This window comes from Cataglyphis hispanica, chromosome 4 (genome assembly GCF_021464435.1).
Source record: "Cataglyphis hispanica isolate Lineage 1 chromosome 4, ULB_Chis1_1.0, whole genome shotgun sequence".
Taxonomy (NCBI): domain Eukaryota; kingdom Metazoa; phylum Arthropoda; class Insecta; order Hymenoptera; family Formicidae; genus Cataglyphis; species Cataglyphis hispanica.
In genome coordinates, this window is record NC_065957.1 from 5,150,834 (window position 1) to 5,167,129 (window position 16,296).

The 16,296-nt window shown below is 32.5% G+C and overlaps 1 protein-coding gene across 2 annotated transcripts; it reads right to left on the reverse strand.

Moving 5' to 3' along the window:
• Nucleotides 1-14,043: 14,043 nt before the first annotated feature.
• Nucleotides 14,044-16,157, reverse strand: LOC126849356 (protein YIPF1). Of its 2 annotated transcripts, XM_050591109.1 has the most exons (5): nucleotides 16,108-16,157; nucleotides 15,389-15,623; nucleotides 14,924-15,309; nucleotides 14,653-14,833; nucleotides 14,044-14,510 (listed from the first exon to the last, which is right to left on the reverse strand). In XM_050591109.1, exons 2-5 carry the CDS (start codon nucleotides 15,585-15,587, stop codon nucleotides 14,317-14,319), a joined length of 960 nt encoding a protein of 319 aa, XP_050447066.1. In that variant the 5' UTR covers nucleotides 15,588-15,623; nucleotides 16,108-16,157; the 3' UTR covers nucleotides 14,044-14,316. The 2 variants fall into 2 exon arrangements, with proteins under 2 accessions (XP_050447066.1, XP_050447065.1); XM_050591108.1 differs by lacking the exon at nucleotides 16,108-16,157 and having other exon boundaries at nucleotides 15,389-15,788.
• Between the last annotated feature and the right edge of the window lie 139 nt (nucleotides 16,158-16,296).

Consider the following 16,296-nt stretch of genomic DNA (forward strand, 5'->3'; position numbering starts at 1 on the left):
ATATATATATGTATATATGTATATATGTATGTATGTATGTATGTATGTATGTATGTATGTATATATATATATATATATATATATATATATATATATATACACATATATACATACATATATATAAGCAGCGCCACTCCCTTCCGACTCCCACTCTCTCATAGAAAGCGAAACGCTAAGAGATCAATGTAATTAGATCTCTTTATATATGTTTATTATGCCTCTTATGTGTTTGAAACAATCCAATCGCGTCTCATTGTGACAATTTCATAAGGCAGAAAAGGATTATCATCTTTGGACACGCGATTTTATGTAAACGAAAATCTCATTACAATTTTTCTTTTCTTTTTTTTTTGTTCAATTCAAAAAGACATATATTTCGGTGTACGCGGCATGTTATATAAATTTCGTAAGTTTCCAGAGATGCCGAAGTTTTATTATGAAAGGTAAGGTTTATAAGGACATTGTGTGTACAGACCAAAATTTTCTATCGAGATGCCCGGATCTATTTAACTCCCACATATGCATAGTTTCTCTCTCTATTGTAAATATATATATACATATATAGAACTGGCATGTAACTTAAATAGATTGGGAGCATCAATATCGGTGATAGAAATATACACGTGGAATGGCATTGCCGAATCACGCGCGTAAAACTGTCAAACAAATACCGTTCATATGCGATTTATATTTGCGATTTAATTTAAAGTACGAATGAGTATGCATTTCTTTACGATATGTCAAAAAAAAAATATCGCGCGCGCGAGTATCTTATTTTTAATCCTCCTTAACAGAATCCATTTTAATGAACTTTATATTTTTTTCGATCGTTGCAATAACGATCGCAATTTTGTTCTTGTTCGTGGGATTTTTGAGTATATTAAGAATTTCGCTATGAGATATAATGTGCTGTAATCTTTTATGATATTTTATTCATAACGGGTACTCAAGATTAACGAGATAATCACATTATTCTTCATAGTTTGGAGCGTGTTACTCACAAGTATACGTTAACATATACATATATTTCAGGAATTTCAGGTAGATATAGATTCGAATATATAGAGAATTATTCGGGTTGTCGTAAGTATAGTCGTGTAAGGAGTACTCGTCAAAAAAATAATACACAAGAAATTTAGAATCAAGCCACGAATCTATTAAGATTATTACACGACATCCGAATTGACGAAAGCTTTGACGTGCCTTTTTTGGAACAGTCCTATTATTTATTTTATTTCTATGTTATTATTTTCAATCATTCATTTTCATCGTCAACTTCATTTTCATCGCTATAGTTTCATTATCATTCCCATTATCATTGTTTCATCATTGTTCTCATGCATAATATTTTGTTCTCAATTGTATAAATAGTATGTTATAGGCAATCTGCCTTAAGTTCATGGTCTAAAAAGCGAAATAGAGTGACCAGAGTTTTGAAGGATTCATGAATTGTATATAGGTTTAATGACCTCTCATTAATATTTCTTTTTTCAATAATCCTTTGCATTTTGGTGGAGGCTGTAATAAAAAAAAAAAATGTACGCATCACGTACATTGCACAAGTCAGTAAGAAGCAGGAAAAGGAATTATATTTGGGAAAGGCGGTTCTGTTTTTGAAGTAAAGTCGAGAGATTTTTTCGAATATTGAAAAGGAAAGAGAAAGGCAGTAACACATCCTATATAAAAGAGAAATGCTAAACAGCAATAAAGTATAATAATGGATCTTATATTAAAGAATTTCTCGCAGATATTACAAATCGTATATTACATACATTTCCGCGTACATAGATTTTTTTTAATAATAATAATGAGAGAGAGAGAGAGAGAGAGAGAGAAGTTCACTTTTAAAAATAAGTTTTCATGAAACTAATTTTCACAATTCCGTTCTTCTCATCGAATCACGTTCTTCCTCGTTGCATTTTCTACGTCTGTATCTAAACTAAAGTCAGTATCTTACATTAATGGGAGAGAGAGATTTTCATTTTACTTTTAGAAATAGGTGTCATTATTTTCAGGCGGTATTGGATAGACGCGATACGCATATGGTTTTTCAGATATCGGCGTCATTTTACGCAAATACTAATACATGTATTTCATGATTTTATGGAATAACGCTTATGCATTATTTTGCTCTAATTCTATTAATAAATGTATAGAAAGTTGTAACGCGGTAATATTGACGTATATGGGATTAATTGCGGTATGTTGTTTAGAGTTTAGAGTGATTCGTCCAGAGTTTAATTACAGATTTTACACGTAGATTGAGAAAGGGAGAAGGGGGGGAGAGACAGAGCGAGAAAGAGAGAGAGAGAATGAAAAAGAATAAGAAAGGGAGAAAGAGAAAAGAGAGGAGAAAATTACAGAATATATATATATATATATATATATATATATATATATATATATATACATATATGAAGATATATATATAAGTGTAGTGTAGGGTGCAATGGAGTTTTAAATACATGTTACCGGTATCATAAGAAGAGGAGAATCCTTTACGTGATACAATAAGTAAGCGACAAACGATATATACAGCTGCAATTTAACTATATTTAACTTATAGAGCAGGGCCATTACGGCTATCGGGTCCATGATAGCCTCGCAAATCTCTCGAGTGCCTTTATATCGAGAGGCATCAGATGAATCGATGTAAATCTGTCACGATGTCGGACTTGTTTCGGTAAAAAAGCGACGTCTATAGACTTGTTCGTTTCTCTTCTTGTTCTTCTTTATTTCTACAATTACACAGTTTATCCCTCCTTGTCTTAAGGCAAGCGATTTGCCCGATATCCTCTTTCGTATACGCATCGATATGTTTACACATTGTATGAAAAAAAAAAGAAATATTTAACCAACTCGATGTGCCTGTTTAACGAATAATCGTATTTACACTGGATAATTAATTGTAACGGGAAAAGAGAAAGGGATATAAATAGATTGGGAAGTCGTTTTTTCTTTTTCTTCGACATAACATAGACTAAACGCGTTGTCGGTGAAGCGCGTTACAATCATCGTAAATCATATTACGTGTTGATATTCATCCCTAGGTTTCGGCGTAACTGATTCACGCCCAATTGTACATGTACATACATAAATACATGCTTCCACATATGACAGTATAGAGATACTCGCGTCGCATTAAAACTACCATATACCCTTCTCCAAATGAGAGTCGTGAGAAAAAAAAGAGTCATATCTTTAGGTTTCATCTCCTACATGTAATGTTGGATCTATGTATATGTGCGTGCGATTGTGCGCACATATACACATATATGTGCGTGAGTTATAATAGTCATAGTACGCGTAGTAATAAGTTTTTTTTTTTTCACATCTTTTTCGTATACGCTTCATATATGTATCATTAGAACAGATTTTAGTCACGTTTCTTTCACTCCATTCACGAGCAAGTCTTGACTGACGATAGGATTTCGATGGAATTATCGAGGAACGATGTGGAGTTCGAATTATTGTAGATCTCGCTAAAGTGTTATTTTCTTCAGGTGATTACGATACGTAATATGAAATATAAACGTGGTAGAGCGAAAATCTTTAGGCGGGTAACATATCGACTATTTTAAGGGGTACAAAATGCACGCGCGCGGACCATTATAATAGGTCGACTTGATTTCGTTGTTCATATCTATATATTTTTTTTTTGGTCGATCGTCGGTCAATGCGTGCTTACGTTTCGTCGTCATTTCAGAGCATACATCACACGTTGCTAACTAAACACACAGACACATAACTACACGTAACAAGCTATCTAAATAAAAAGAAGTAGAGACGCTATAAAATGCTGTGTGAAAAATTAAGTAAAAGATACCGTAATTGTATCAATGGTTCTAGTTGTGATATTTTATTATAATGCTGATATATATAGATATATATATATATATATGTATATATTTGTGCGCAATTAACTTTGAGCGGGTTTCCTCGCGTGCCCGACGTATATATCGCGAGATATAAAGCATGTAGGAGTTGTATTTTAATCTCAACGTATTAATTATATACGAAAAGAGGAGGCGGGAAGATTATATACATTGTTGCAGTAAATAATTCATGATGATCGATATGACGTTACGATTATTTGACATTTTTTTTTTATTTCAAGGTATAAACTAAATCTTATGAACTTTCAACTTCTTTTCTTTTGTCGTAACATTAATTCTCAGAATATCATTCGAAATATACAAAAATTTAATGTTTTGTAGTTTTTTGGAAAATTTTGAGTTATTTCGTGTTACAAGTGTGAAACTGGTAAATTTCTTTATGATATAAATTTGATTTACTAGCTCCAATTTTGTTAAAACGAAAAGAAAAATAAGTATTAAACTTTTGCACATACAACTGTAACGGTTACTCTTTTCGTTCGAGTAGAGTATGATGATAATAACACATTAGATATAAGTATTTAGTTCTTTTAATCGTTTTGGATTCTGTACATATATTTCTTATTACATCTGGGGGTTGGGGGGTGTGATATATTAGTCTTAGGTGTAGTGCCTAAAGTGATGAGATTGTGTGTCTGATAATAAGATTTATTTAGCATGGCATCTCCAAATTAATCCTGCACCGGTGCAGGAAGAATTTATTAGATTGCGAATGATTGACGGAACAGATTTCATTTATATTCAAACTGTTCAATTAAGAGAATTGATGGTTTTAATATTAATAAACCTGTGGGCAGCACACACATACACAAAAGAGAAGGATGATAAATGCGACCAATATTTCTTGTATATTGGCTTGCCGATTATTTATAAAATCACTGCAAAATTGAAAGACGCTTAGATGTGCTTAGCGTGGGAAGATATTTGTGTAAAAGTGGTCAAATGTAAACAAAAAAAGAAAAAAAGAAAATAGAATAAGGGGGAAGGCTTACAATTTCATTGTTAGGACTGTAATATTCATCGCGTTGTACGGAACAGTTCGTATAAAGTTATGTTATCACTGTAAACAAAATAACACTGATTCTCTCACGAGAGAGAAAGGTAGAGATGTAGCTATATATATAAAGTATATAGGAAAGAATAACATATTTTTGGAGTTAATAAAGGGGATTGATATTGTACTGTGCTCCGTAAATTATTGAATATTTCTCTTTCTTAGGTTCTCTATTTGCTACCTTCTATTTGCTCGTCATAATCGGACCACATTTGCAAGTATAGACAATTATTAGCTAAACAATATCCGGCTATATAACTCGATCATTTTATTGAATGCCGCGTATCTCATCTTATGAGACACTCGAATCCATTTAAATGTATTTGATTACTCAAAACATTTCTATTAATATTCTAAAATTTTATATTTTTAAAAATATTTTTAAAATATTTGCGTAAACTCAGTACTACATTTATATCTGAAATTTAGAAGAGCGTAACAATTTCGATGTGAGAATAAGAAAAGTCTTTGGAAAAAACGGCAATCTTATATACATTTAAAATTTAAGGGAGCTTTTTATCATTAACATTTTTTATCTAAAGCGGAATATAACTATTGAAGTTAACTAGACCAGAGTTCTAAAAGTTGTCGTTACTAGGATAAATGAAGTCCGATTAGAGAAAGCAAAGATAGATAATTTATCGCGCGGGTAATTATATAATAAGATATAGAAACGACGAGATTCACACTATCTGACTGTTTTTCGATGTTCTTAATGTTCACTATTATACTATGGGAATGTAACGGCAAATAATAATTAACGGTGAGACTTGTACTATATATATACGTTTATCGAGAGATTTATGCATAATGATGTATTATAAAAATTAGTCATAGGTGAAGAGAGAGAGAGAGAGGGGGGGGGAGGAGAGAAAGAGATAGTATCCTCGTACATAGACACATCACTATTTGGATTCTCTGGCCAATTCATCTATGCGTGGCTGATAGAGGCAATTTACAATTAGGCGTGTTCTTTCTTTTTATTATGGAAAATATTTCTCTCCACGAGTCGGTAGTAAATTTGGTGTTTTACAAATCGAAATCTTTTAGACTTTTTCTTCCTAACATAACGTAGAATACGATCCAGTCGCAGATTCTTAGTCGTCGGATCGCTCGTTTGCATTGGACCAGACAGAAATCAATTGTTATTGTACTCGTATTTGTAAAATCAAAAAAGAGAGACGTTTATAATTAAGGGACTTCTTTTTACAGACGCAGGCCGTTCTTTGCTCTTTCGAGTCTCTTTTTGGTACGCAGACACGTTGAAGGGATCGAAGTGTCATCGTCTCTTCTAAGTATCCAGCAAAATTCGCGTATATTTAATTATACCTTGTAATAAAATGGGCAGTATTTAATTTTTTGCTATTCACGACATATTTAGACACGATTTATTTAGTCACTTAAAACTCGAGATAATCAACATATTTAACACAATTTATAACAGAGGTGTCAAAAATGTCCGTCTGGTTTTGACCTCTATATTTTACGATTATAAATCGAACTTGCATTATATTTTATCACGATAAAATACATTGCTATGCTATTTGTACCGCGTGTGTTAAATGAACGTCTCTTTTGTTTTAATTGTACTATGATGATAGTAGTGACGCAAGCTGCATAATTATTAATGCATCGTTTTAATAGCATCATGATTACAAGTATCGTCTATTCTGAACACATCGTATGAATATTCCGCAAAGTTCTTCAATTAAAATATCGATCAATTATATTCTCTCGACACATATTCCATAATCTCTCCACAGCTTATCAATCAAAATTTCTTTATCCAGACAGCTAATAAGCGAATTTTGTTAACAAGGAAAATCCTCAATAACTGATATGATCATTTTTAATACTAAACACAAACTAAATTATAAAATAATTCTCTGCATAGAGACTGTTCATTCGTCATTCATTCTGTTTAACTTCTTTCAGGAAAGAATTTTCATATCGTTGCCTTATTAATGACTTATTGTCGATATATACGATAATCATTAAAAGCGACATTCATACGTATTGCCGAGTAAATAAATTGTTAAAGTCATCGATGTTAGCATACTATCTGCCAAATCTTTTTCTTGTATGAACAAACACATCACACACAATTACATATATCATGAAGGATCTACGCGCGGAGCGTTTTTGGAAATCGCAAATTTATCATTTAATCAAATCGCCATGATAAACCGAAAAATATTATCGGTATTTTTAGCTTGCGCGCGCGCGTAGATCTTTCTTTCGACCACACATATACACGCATACGCCAAGAATATAGTAACCCCGACTTATTGTCCGAAGTGACGAGTAAAGTGAAGTTTCTAAAGTACGATTATTAAGTGTATAGAGTGTTTTTAAGCTTTCGCAAGAAGTTTCTTAAAGTATTGTAATCGTTTGGCTGAGCCAAAAACTGTCTCCGCTTGCATATGTGGTGACCCTTTTGCGAATTCTTTCGTCATTATATAGAGACTCATGGTGAATATCTAAGTACGGATAGCTGACGAACAATTAATCGCTTCGAATCGCTTTGGTACAGATATGTATCGCGTAATGCAATAAGATATTAATGTCGTTTATCATTTGATTCGTTGCAACATGATGTTGCTACGAATCTGTTCTGTAATTTGTTGCCATTTATATTTGAGCATCAGTTTATTAGAGCTGAAAGCTGATATTGCACCATCTTTTTCGCATTATATTAGATATATGATAAATTTTAATCACGCAAGCTCTTTCTCTTTCTAAAAATCTATTCTATTCTTAATTTGTTACCGCAATCAATATTTCATACATTTTAATCTTCGATTAATGTATATAAAACATTGATTGCAGGATGTAAAATTTATTTACACACACTTTCATATACATTTCTTCAATATTTTTTTTAGCAGACTATTTTTGTAATTTATTGAAAAATATAACTATCTGATTGAAAAGATATATAAAAATAATTGATGTGTGTGCGTGAATATATGCAAATACAACGCAAATTAAAGCAACATAGAGCAGTGTCTTTAGCAAGAATATAGTTACTATTACAAAGTAAAAAGAAATTCTAATTAAGAGATTTAGAGTAGACTTAGATAGAGCGTGCCTTGCGTTACCGTGACACTGACATCACTGAATGTCACTTCTTCTTCGGGATCGTATCCGTACTAATCCGTACTTAGGTAGTCGCGATAAGTATGCATTTGATCTATATATAAATATATAAATACATACATATATATATATATATATATATATATATATATATATATATATATATATATATATATATATATGTAATGTAATGTAACATATACATCTCTACATATATAGATGCATAGATAATAGATAACATATGCTAGGTATATACACATACACATACCTGCATATATATATATATATATATATATATATATATATATATATATATATATTATAAATATTACATCCATATGTTATAAATAATATTCATATTATGTAACAAAAAGCTTATATACGTGCGACGGATTATTCCGGAGGTCGACCAGAGTACAAAGCGTAGATTTAGTTTGGCCTCGGAAATAGTCTGCGCACGTAGCCGAATCGATGTCATCGACGAATGTTAGAGTATCGAAACATATATTTAACAAAAAAAAGAGTACGCAGAGTAGCGCACGTAGAGAAAAAGCCGCCGACCGTCACGTTGTTAATATCGTCGCATCGACTGAGAATTGAGATATTGCCGTCTATTTTACTGACAATAAATGCTAATCACGGCGGATCGGGACGAACAAAACTTCTCGAGGGAGCTATTATGTATCTATTGATTTGAAATCGTTTCTCACTAGAATGAGATTACGAAAATTATAATTGACAACCGAAGTGTGATTGGCTCGGATTCACTTGAATCTCAAGCGTCATAATTATTTAAAGAAACAGACGAAATCGCGATTAGATTCGCGAAGAAATTGTAAACGCACGTAAATAATTACATAATAGCTACTCTGATAAAGATTCGAATTTGGGTACGCTTGTTTTTTTTTTGCAGATACTAATTGAATGAGAGATTGATTTGTATAATTAATTCAACATTAATATCTGGTAAATTAAATTATCAAAAGATAAATTCTGTATAAAAAGAAAATTTCGACTCTCGATCGACGCGGCGATCGACATTTGGTAAATTACACCGAACGTATTGTGTCTAAGCTACCAAAAATTCTAATCTTATCGTGATGCAACTCGTGACTAGGACGAAGGAACGATAATGAAACAGTGTGCATATTGCAAAAGATAAATAAAACAAAAAAAAACAAAAAAAAAACAAGATAGATCGTCCTGTGAGTCTAAGGAATTTTTTTAGTCACGAGTTCGTCACTTTTCCGATAGTAGAGATTTATAATAATCGGTGATGACTTACTTAACGACTATAGAGAGCGTTTCTGAATTTTTTAAGTCGTGCATCGACATTAAGGTGCATATATCCTGTGGGCGCAAGAAGTCTATTTGATATTTATATTTTAATACACACACGAGCCGATTATATTTAATGTATTGTAATTATCAAATATATTGATTAACCGTCCCGGTCGTTTGCTCGCTCGTCTCGAACTCCACCGGAAGTTCCGGCTGGCCGGCCGGGATCATCGAGATCGGGAATGGAGAACGGGATGCGAGCGATCGGTCGGCACGCGAGCCACGATTTTCTGTATATTATTGTAGTATAATCAAACACTAAAGACTAATGCTTAAGGTAATCGATGAGGTTCCGTTGTAAATCAGAATAGTGAATGTATTCGCGAATTATTATGCAACGTAAACGATACGTCAGAAAGGGAGAAAAAAAGGGAAAAAAACAAACAAAATAAATGCAAAAAAAAGAAAGATTAGGCGAAAAATAAATAAAAACACATTTGATTAATTAACAGAGATCGAGTATACGCAGCGGTACATACGTCACTGTGTCTTAGCTCGTAAATAAATGCGGATGTTCGCGCATTGTCGTGAGCAATCTGTGAACTGAGTTGAGTAGTGTTTTAAGCGCACTTTTTTTTCTTCTTAAACACACTCTCCTGGATTGCGTATTCAAGAACTCCCGTTTCCAACAATAATATTTCAGCTCGAACCAACGAAATCTCCTGCAAACTATTATTAATATTTCCTGTGTTCTTCGTTTCACGTAAAATTTTTTATTTTGCCGAGTTCAGCCCCATTTCTTTTTTCTAATTAATAATGTTTAATTGCACGTCGGATTAAAATAACATTTTGTATTTCGAAAATCATATTTCTGTGTTTTTTATTTTCTACGTAAGATTTTTCAATCTTTTGCGGTAAAAGTGTTTTTTTCATTTTCTTACAAGTGTGCTTTTCCTATATTAATGTTGATTTTTATTTTTAATCAAGAAAACATCGGAATGGGATAAATCGAAGTTTGAGTTTGGCGTAATTGTAAAATTTTTTTATTTGCTCCAATATAAACGTCAATTATCTCGATACTTGCGTCAAAAGAGAACTGAAGAAAAAAAAATAGCAATTACTAAATATGCCTAAGTCAGCTTGTCGCGCCTGAAAAGTCGACTGTTCATATTTTGCTGGATGTTATCAGGTAGCAGCATAGCAACACAGCGATTTCGGAATAGAAAGGCAAAATAGAAAAAGTCTTTAACTCTTACGTACCTGTTCTATACGTCTAAGTCCACAATCAAAGTAATTGTTTCACCGAAAGAAAGTGATCAAAATGAGATCAAAAGCCTCGCGTTTGTAATATGTAGACGAGAATTTGTTAAGCACGAAACTCTCGAATCGTCCCTTTTTATATGACGCTGCATCGAATCCACAATAGATGAACGTGATTAGAGATTACAGAGTAAATACTTTGTCTCGGCGCGCGTTCCGCCAGATTCTGTACTTTGCTATGCTGTCACATGACTTGAAAAAAAAAAAATCAATGTAACTAGATCAACCAATGTGATTCTGTGGCTATCCTATTTGCATACATACTGAAAAATTTAGCGTTTCAAAATCATGCTAATTTATGCCCATTACAAAAATGGCGTGAATTTCCTATGAATCGAACATAAACTTCCTTTCCTTTATTTTCAAGCTTTAGAATGATATTGATTGTGAATTTTTGATAGAGTCATAGGGCATTTGAGGATCCACGCATTAGATAACCGCATACGGGAACCGTAGAATGTTAAAAATTAACGTCTGTAAAATAGAGATTGTTCGTCATAAGTTCCATAGTTTTTCATCACTAGGATATAAGGGTTTCTATTCTAATATATTAATTAATGTGTTGGCAAAGAAATATTGACTTCTCGACAGTAGTGCGGGATCTTGCTGAAAGATGTGAAATGTATGTAATGTATATCTATTTTTCTTCTTATTGGCCAAGTTCTGTATTAGATTATACTGACAAGAATTGTCGTCGCCTATGTATAGAATAACTCCCAAATCTCGTAAACTAAAAATGTTTATTCAAAGAATTTGAATATCGCGAATAATTTTCAGCAGTCATTACTCTTCTAAAACAATCTGTCTTTGATTAATTTTGTGCATACGATTGGACTGTCTGATGCAGAACAACATATCAAGCCTCCAAAATTTTTGATGAAATAATAAATACGCAAATATACGCTTGCTTTCACGAAACATATTTTTCATACTTTACATTTTTCTCTTTCGATTTCACACTTTTAGCCACAGATTTTATTAAATCGTGTACGCATAAAATTAGCATAAAAACAAATCGAGCATTATAACTAATAGTAGCAGAGAGCCAATAGCGCAGGAAAAGTTGTACAACACTTTTAAATTTTCGTAAAATTTTTAAATATCTCTCTTAAAAAAAAATCTAGACATGCATGTTAAATTTACGTATCGTAAAAATGTGAGTTTCTCAAAATTCCTTCCAATAACATTTAATTACGCTGTTTGAACTTTATTATAGAAATTCTCTCTTTTCGAAACAGCGCATATGGAAGTAAGCCAGAAATCCGCGAGTAAACTTACAATAATTTTAACATATAAAGAAAAAAATTATTTTTGCTATATTTCGATTAATTGTACTTTGTATGAGAAGTCGAATGCAAGATTGTTATTTGTGTCATCCTATACAGTGCGTTGTCTACTTTTCCTTACTATGAAACTACGAGTTCAATATACATACAGTTGTTACATAAATCAAATTACGCGATTAACTAAGCATGCGACTGAATAATCAAAAAAAAAAAAAAAGAAGTACGGTAGGGTGCACATACGCAAATGTATAGTTTGCTCGTAGAGGACGTGTGTGCTTTATATAATACCGTTGCGTTGACATATATGTATATTAGGACATGCACATATATGGCAAACCGATATTGTATGAAATAAACGAGTCAATTTACACGAGCATTGTTATATATACGTATGTTATAATGTATTAATTGATAAAACCAGGGTATATATTAAAAACTATGTATATGTGTAATACGTTAACGCTAGACGTTTACATCCCATCGCACAGTAAACAAAACAATTATGGTGTATTATAATAATGTGTTTGACGGAGCGTGAAATATTGTAAATAAACGTATTTCACCGATTTTGGCCGTCGGGCACAGTACGAAATAAATGTATTTATTTAGAGATCATAAAGGGGGAAAAAGGTAGCGTTGCGTGTGTATGGTTGAAAATATTATAATAGAACAAAAGAAAAAAAAAAGAGGAGCAGTATAACTCGATACTAGACTGTCGTAGATTTATTAACTTATTATTATCGTTCCTGCCTATTCGCGCAATCTTTGACTGCAATATATCGTAAACACGTCGGACCAACGTCGTTGTGAGCACTAGCTGTAAATTTTGACACCGTTACAGCCTCTCGTCGTCGAGCACCGTCACTTTGCAAAAAAAAAAAAAAATAAAAATAAATAAATAAAAGGAAATAAGGGAATGCTTCGTATGCTTGGATACACGATGTGTTCCGCCTTTTCCTTGCCAAATCACAAAATTAGATTTCTCGTTCATATATCATATTGATATAAGATAAATGTCTCTTAATGCGCGCTAGCTATATAATACACATAGCTATCCTATATAATATATCATATATATATTTAGAGAGAAATGATTAATTTAGAATTAATCGACCTCCATACAATTAACAGCCATCTTTTAATGCGATAATCGAACGTAATTTGCCCATGTATTTCAAAATGCGATTTGCTTTATAAAAATAAAAAGAAATATACATTATACAGTCGAGTTTACGTCAACCGAAGATAGTATAATGCAGAGACAGGTGCTCGGCTCCAGGTATAATATATATTCTGGGCTTTTATCTGTAGAATTCTTGTATTTTATACATACATAAATACATATGACGCTCACATCGACAAGGCTTGTAAGTGAATCTCACCGAGACGATCTCTCAATATAGTAATGTATTCCGAAGAAGAATACGATTTTTTGTCAAAGAATTAATTTTCGAAATTTGAATTTTATTTTCGCGAGTATCATTCGTGACGCACTGTTAAAGAGTAAATTTCTTGGCTATAGCTTTTGGTAATTCTTTTATTGATGTCACCGGAGAACGCAAAAATCGTCTCGCGAGGCTCAAACCGAAGCAGCATTAAAGCTGCCGGTTCAAGCAACGCATGTATTTATCGGCATATTAACGACACCACCATTCATTGTCTGCGACTACGTGATTTCCGTCGAAACGGCGAGCGAATTACTATTGTCATGGTATATATGTATTAAACACACTGACGATAATAACATTAACGATAACAATTACAAAATAAATGTTGCCTTTTGTCACATTGGTAAATGGTAAATGAGCAAGATACTAATGAATTATGTGCGATTAATAATGTAATAATCTATTGTATTATAAGTATACTAATACCGCGCGGTCACGCATTATGTACAACGTCGTGGAGATTATTTCGTATGATTGTAAATGATATATGTGTTGCGTTGATGTAACGCGCCCCTATATTGTAGTAGGGCTGTGAAATAAATCAACCAGACACTTTGCCAGTCTTATATGTTATTACCCTAAAAAAAAGCATCTAAAGACTATTTAACCGGAACGGGATTATATAAATAGATTGTCTCATCTTTCCAAAAATACGCGCCTAAGGATTGGTATATTCTTTATTCTTAAGTTACTTATCACTATTAATCACAATATAAATTTAATTACAATATAATTTAACATAAACGAGGTGCTGATTAGCGTCATGTGCGATGTTTATTCATTGATTGGTATATATATATAAAAAATCGACGTTATATATATAATATTCTTTTAAATGAAATAATATCCGATATACATACACAAATATAGACAAATTCCTTCCTGATAGTCTCAAAGATCATTCTATAGTCAGATCTGCATCTAGAGACGTTTTAAGATGATGTAGATCCTACATAACTATTATTTTGTGCTACTTTATGCACATTGGTTTGTGTAGAGGAAGCTACTAGATCAGCTACGACTGATACGCTGCTCTTAGATGCATGAAAATAATATAACATAAATCCTGCTGCTAGTAGTAAGTGCATACCCAGAATTACCGCAATATATATAATTCTATGTTTACCTGTAAAATCAAGTATAATCAATTATTTTAACTATTTGTTTCATCTATTATATTACATTACACATTTTTTATTCATTACATTAATCTATTTAACTTAATAAATTGATCTTATGTATTTTAATAACAACAATATATTCTTTACCTGCAATCACTGGTAACAATGATCGTAGCAAAACTCCTCCAGATAAAAATGTTGCTAGTATGACTAGACTCCATTGCAACCAACCAATTTGAATTGTCCATAGAAAAGCCATTGGAATGTAAATGCTTAAGGAATATCCATATAGACATAAAAGTTCTAAAAGTCCTGGGGCAGCATAAGACTGAAAAACAAAAATATTATGCAATAATATAAAATAAAAATAATACAATACATTAAATATTAAAATAAAGAGGAATGGTATATTAGAAACCTCAATTAGCTCTTCTTCAGTATTTCTGGAACTATAAGTCCATTTTAATGCAGCCCATAAGGCTAACGGTAGAAGCCATGCATATAAAAATATACAAGTGGCTGCATATGAAACGACATGAAAATCATATTTCCAATGATACTTGGCAGAATTGGCAGTCTGCAAATAGTTTGCCATATTCCCACTGATTGCAATAGAAAATACCAGAGTCACACATATCCAGAAAGGCCCATACAAGTCTGGATTTGGTCTTATGTGTGTTATAAGATAATTATCGCTACCATGTGGTACCATGGATCGCTTGAGTCTTTCTAATACATCGTTTGTATTGACATTAAAAAATTTTTGATAATATTCGATGGTCCAAAAATTGCGTTGACCAGCAGCTAAAAAAAATAATTCACTTCATTTAATTTAAGTCGTTGTAAGTTAAATAGAGATTTTTCAAGAAACACAATTATGTACCGTTAGTTTTATCGGGAATCCCTTGAAGATCTGCTATGATGCCGATACCAGTCGAATCATTTGACAGGTTATTGAAAGGCTGATGAGTTGAAGTCCCAGTGTTTAGCTGTCCCTCAGGATTGCTGGCATGGCTTATCGTCGGGAAATCGTGAAAAGATATAAACTGCGAGTTTGCATTTTTCGTTTGATCACCATCCATGATTTAATGTAATGTTCCTTTTATCCTCTGTTAACACTTCGTTATGACAAGTGCCAGTATATACATTGCATATACAGAACATATGGATATATGTATATATATATCTATATCATGAACAGCGTCACAAACACCTTCCACTTGAAGATAGCTTCAAAAACTTTCGAGTTGAAAGCATCCTATCTAGATATTCGTGCATCATGACTTTTGGTTCTATTGATTTAAGAATATTAAGACTAGAAACATTAGCGAATATAAAACTAATTGTCATGATACGTAAATATCTAGACAGCAACAAATATCTACAGCTTCATCGTTTTTTATTTTATTTTATGAGCTAATTTTCAAGAATAAATGCGTACTATGCAGAAGTGTTCTTTTTATTTTTTCTACTTCAATATAATCTCTGAATTATAATTTAAATTACACAGAAAATTTTTTTTTTATTATAATATGTAGGTACATTTGAATCATAATCGGTATATCTAACAATAGGGCGGCATTACGACTTTGGGACAACTACCTGCATTTCATTTAACGCCCACAACGCCTCACGGTATCACTTCATCCTTATTGTTCACCGCTTATACTCGCGAGCATTGCGGGCGCTAAATGGAACAAACCCTATATAAAAAATGTTGACACTATGTTAGAGTCACAACTGAAGGCGCATTCCATTGATCACACGCTTGCGAGGCATCATCTGTCTCTG

Bases quoted from the DNA above. Each gene is read 5' to 3' on its own strand.
- LOC126849356 (XM_050591109.1), bottom strand. From the start codon at position 15,587: ATGGATGGTGATCAAACGAAAAATGCAAACTCGCAGTTTATATCTTTT. The intron at 15,310-15,388 runs GTACATAATTGT...TATTTTTTTTAG, and splicing joins GATTCCCGATAAAACTAACG to CTGCTGGTCAACGCAATTTT. The intron at 14,511-14,652 runs GTAAAGAATATA...TTGATTTTACAG, and splicing joins ATTGTTACCAGTGATTGCAG to GTAAACATAGAATTATATAT.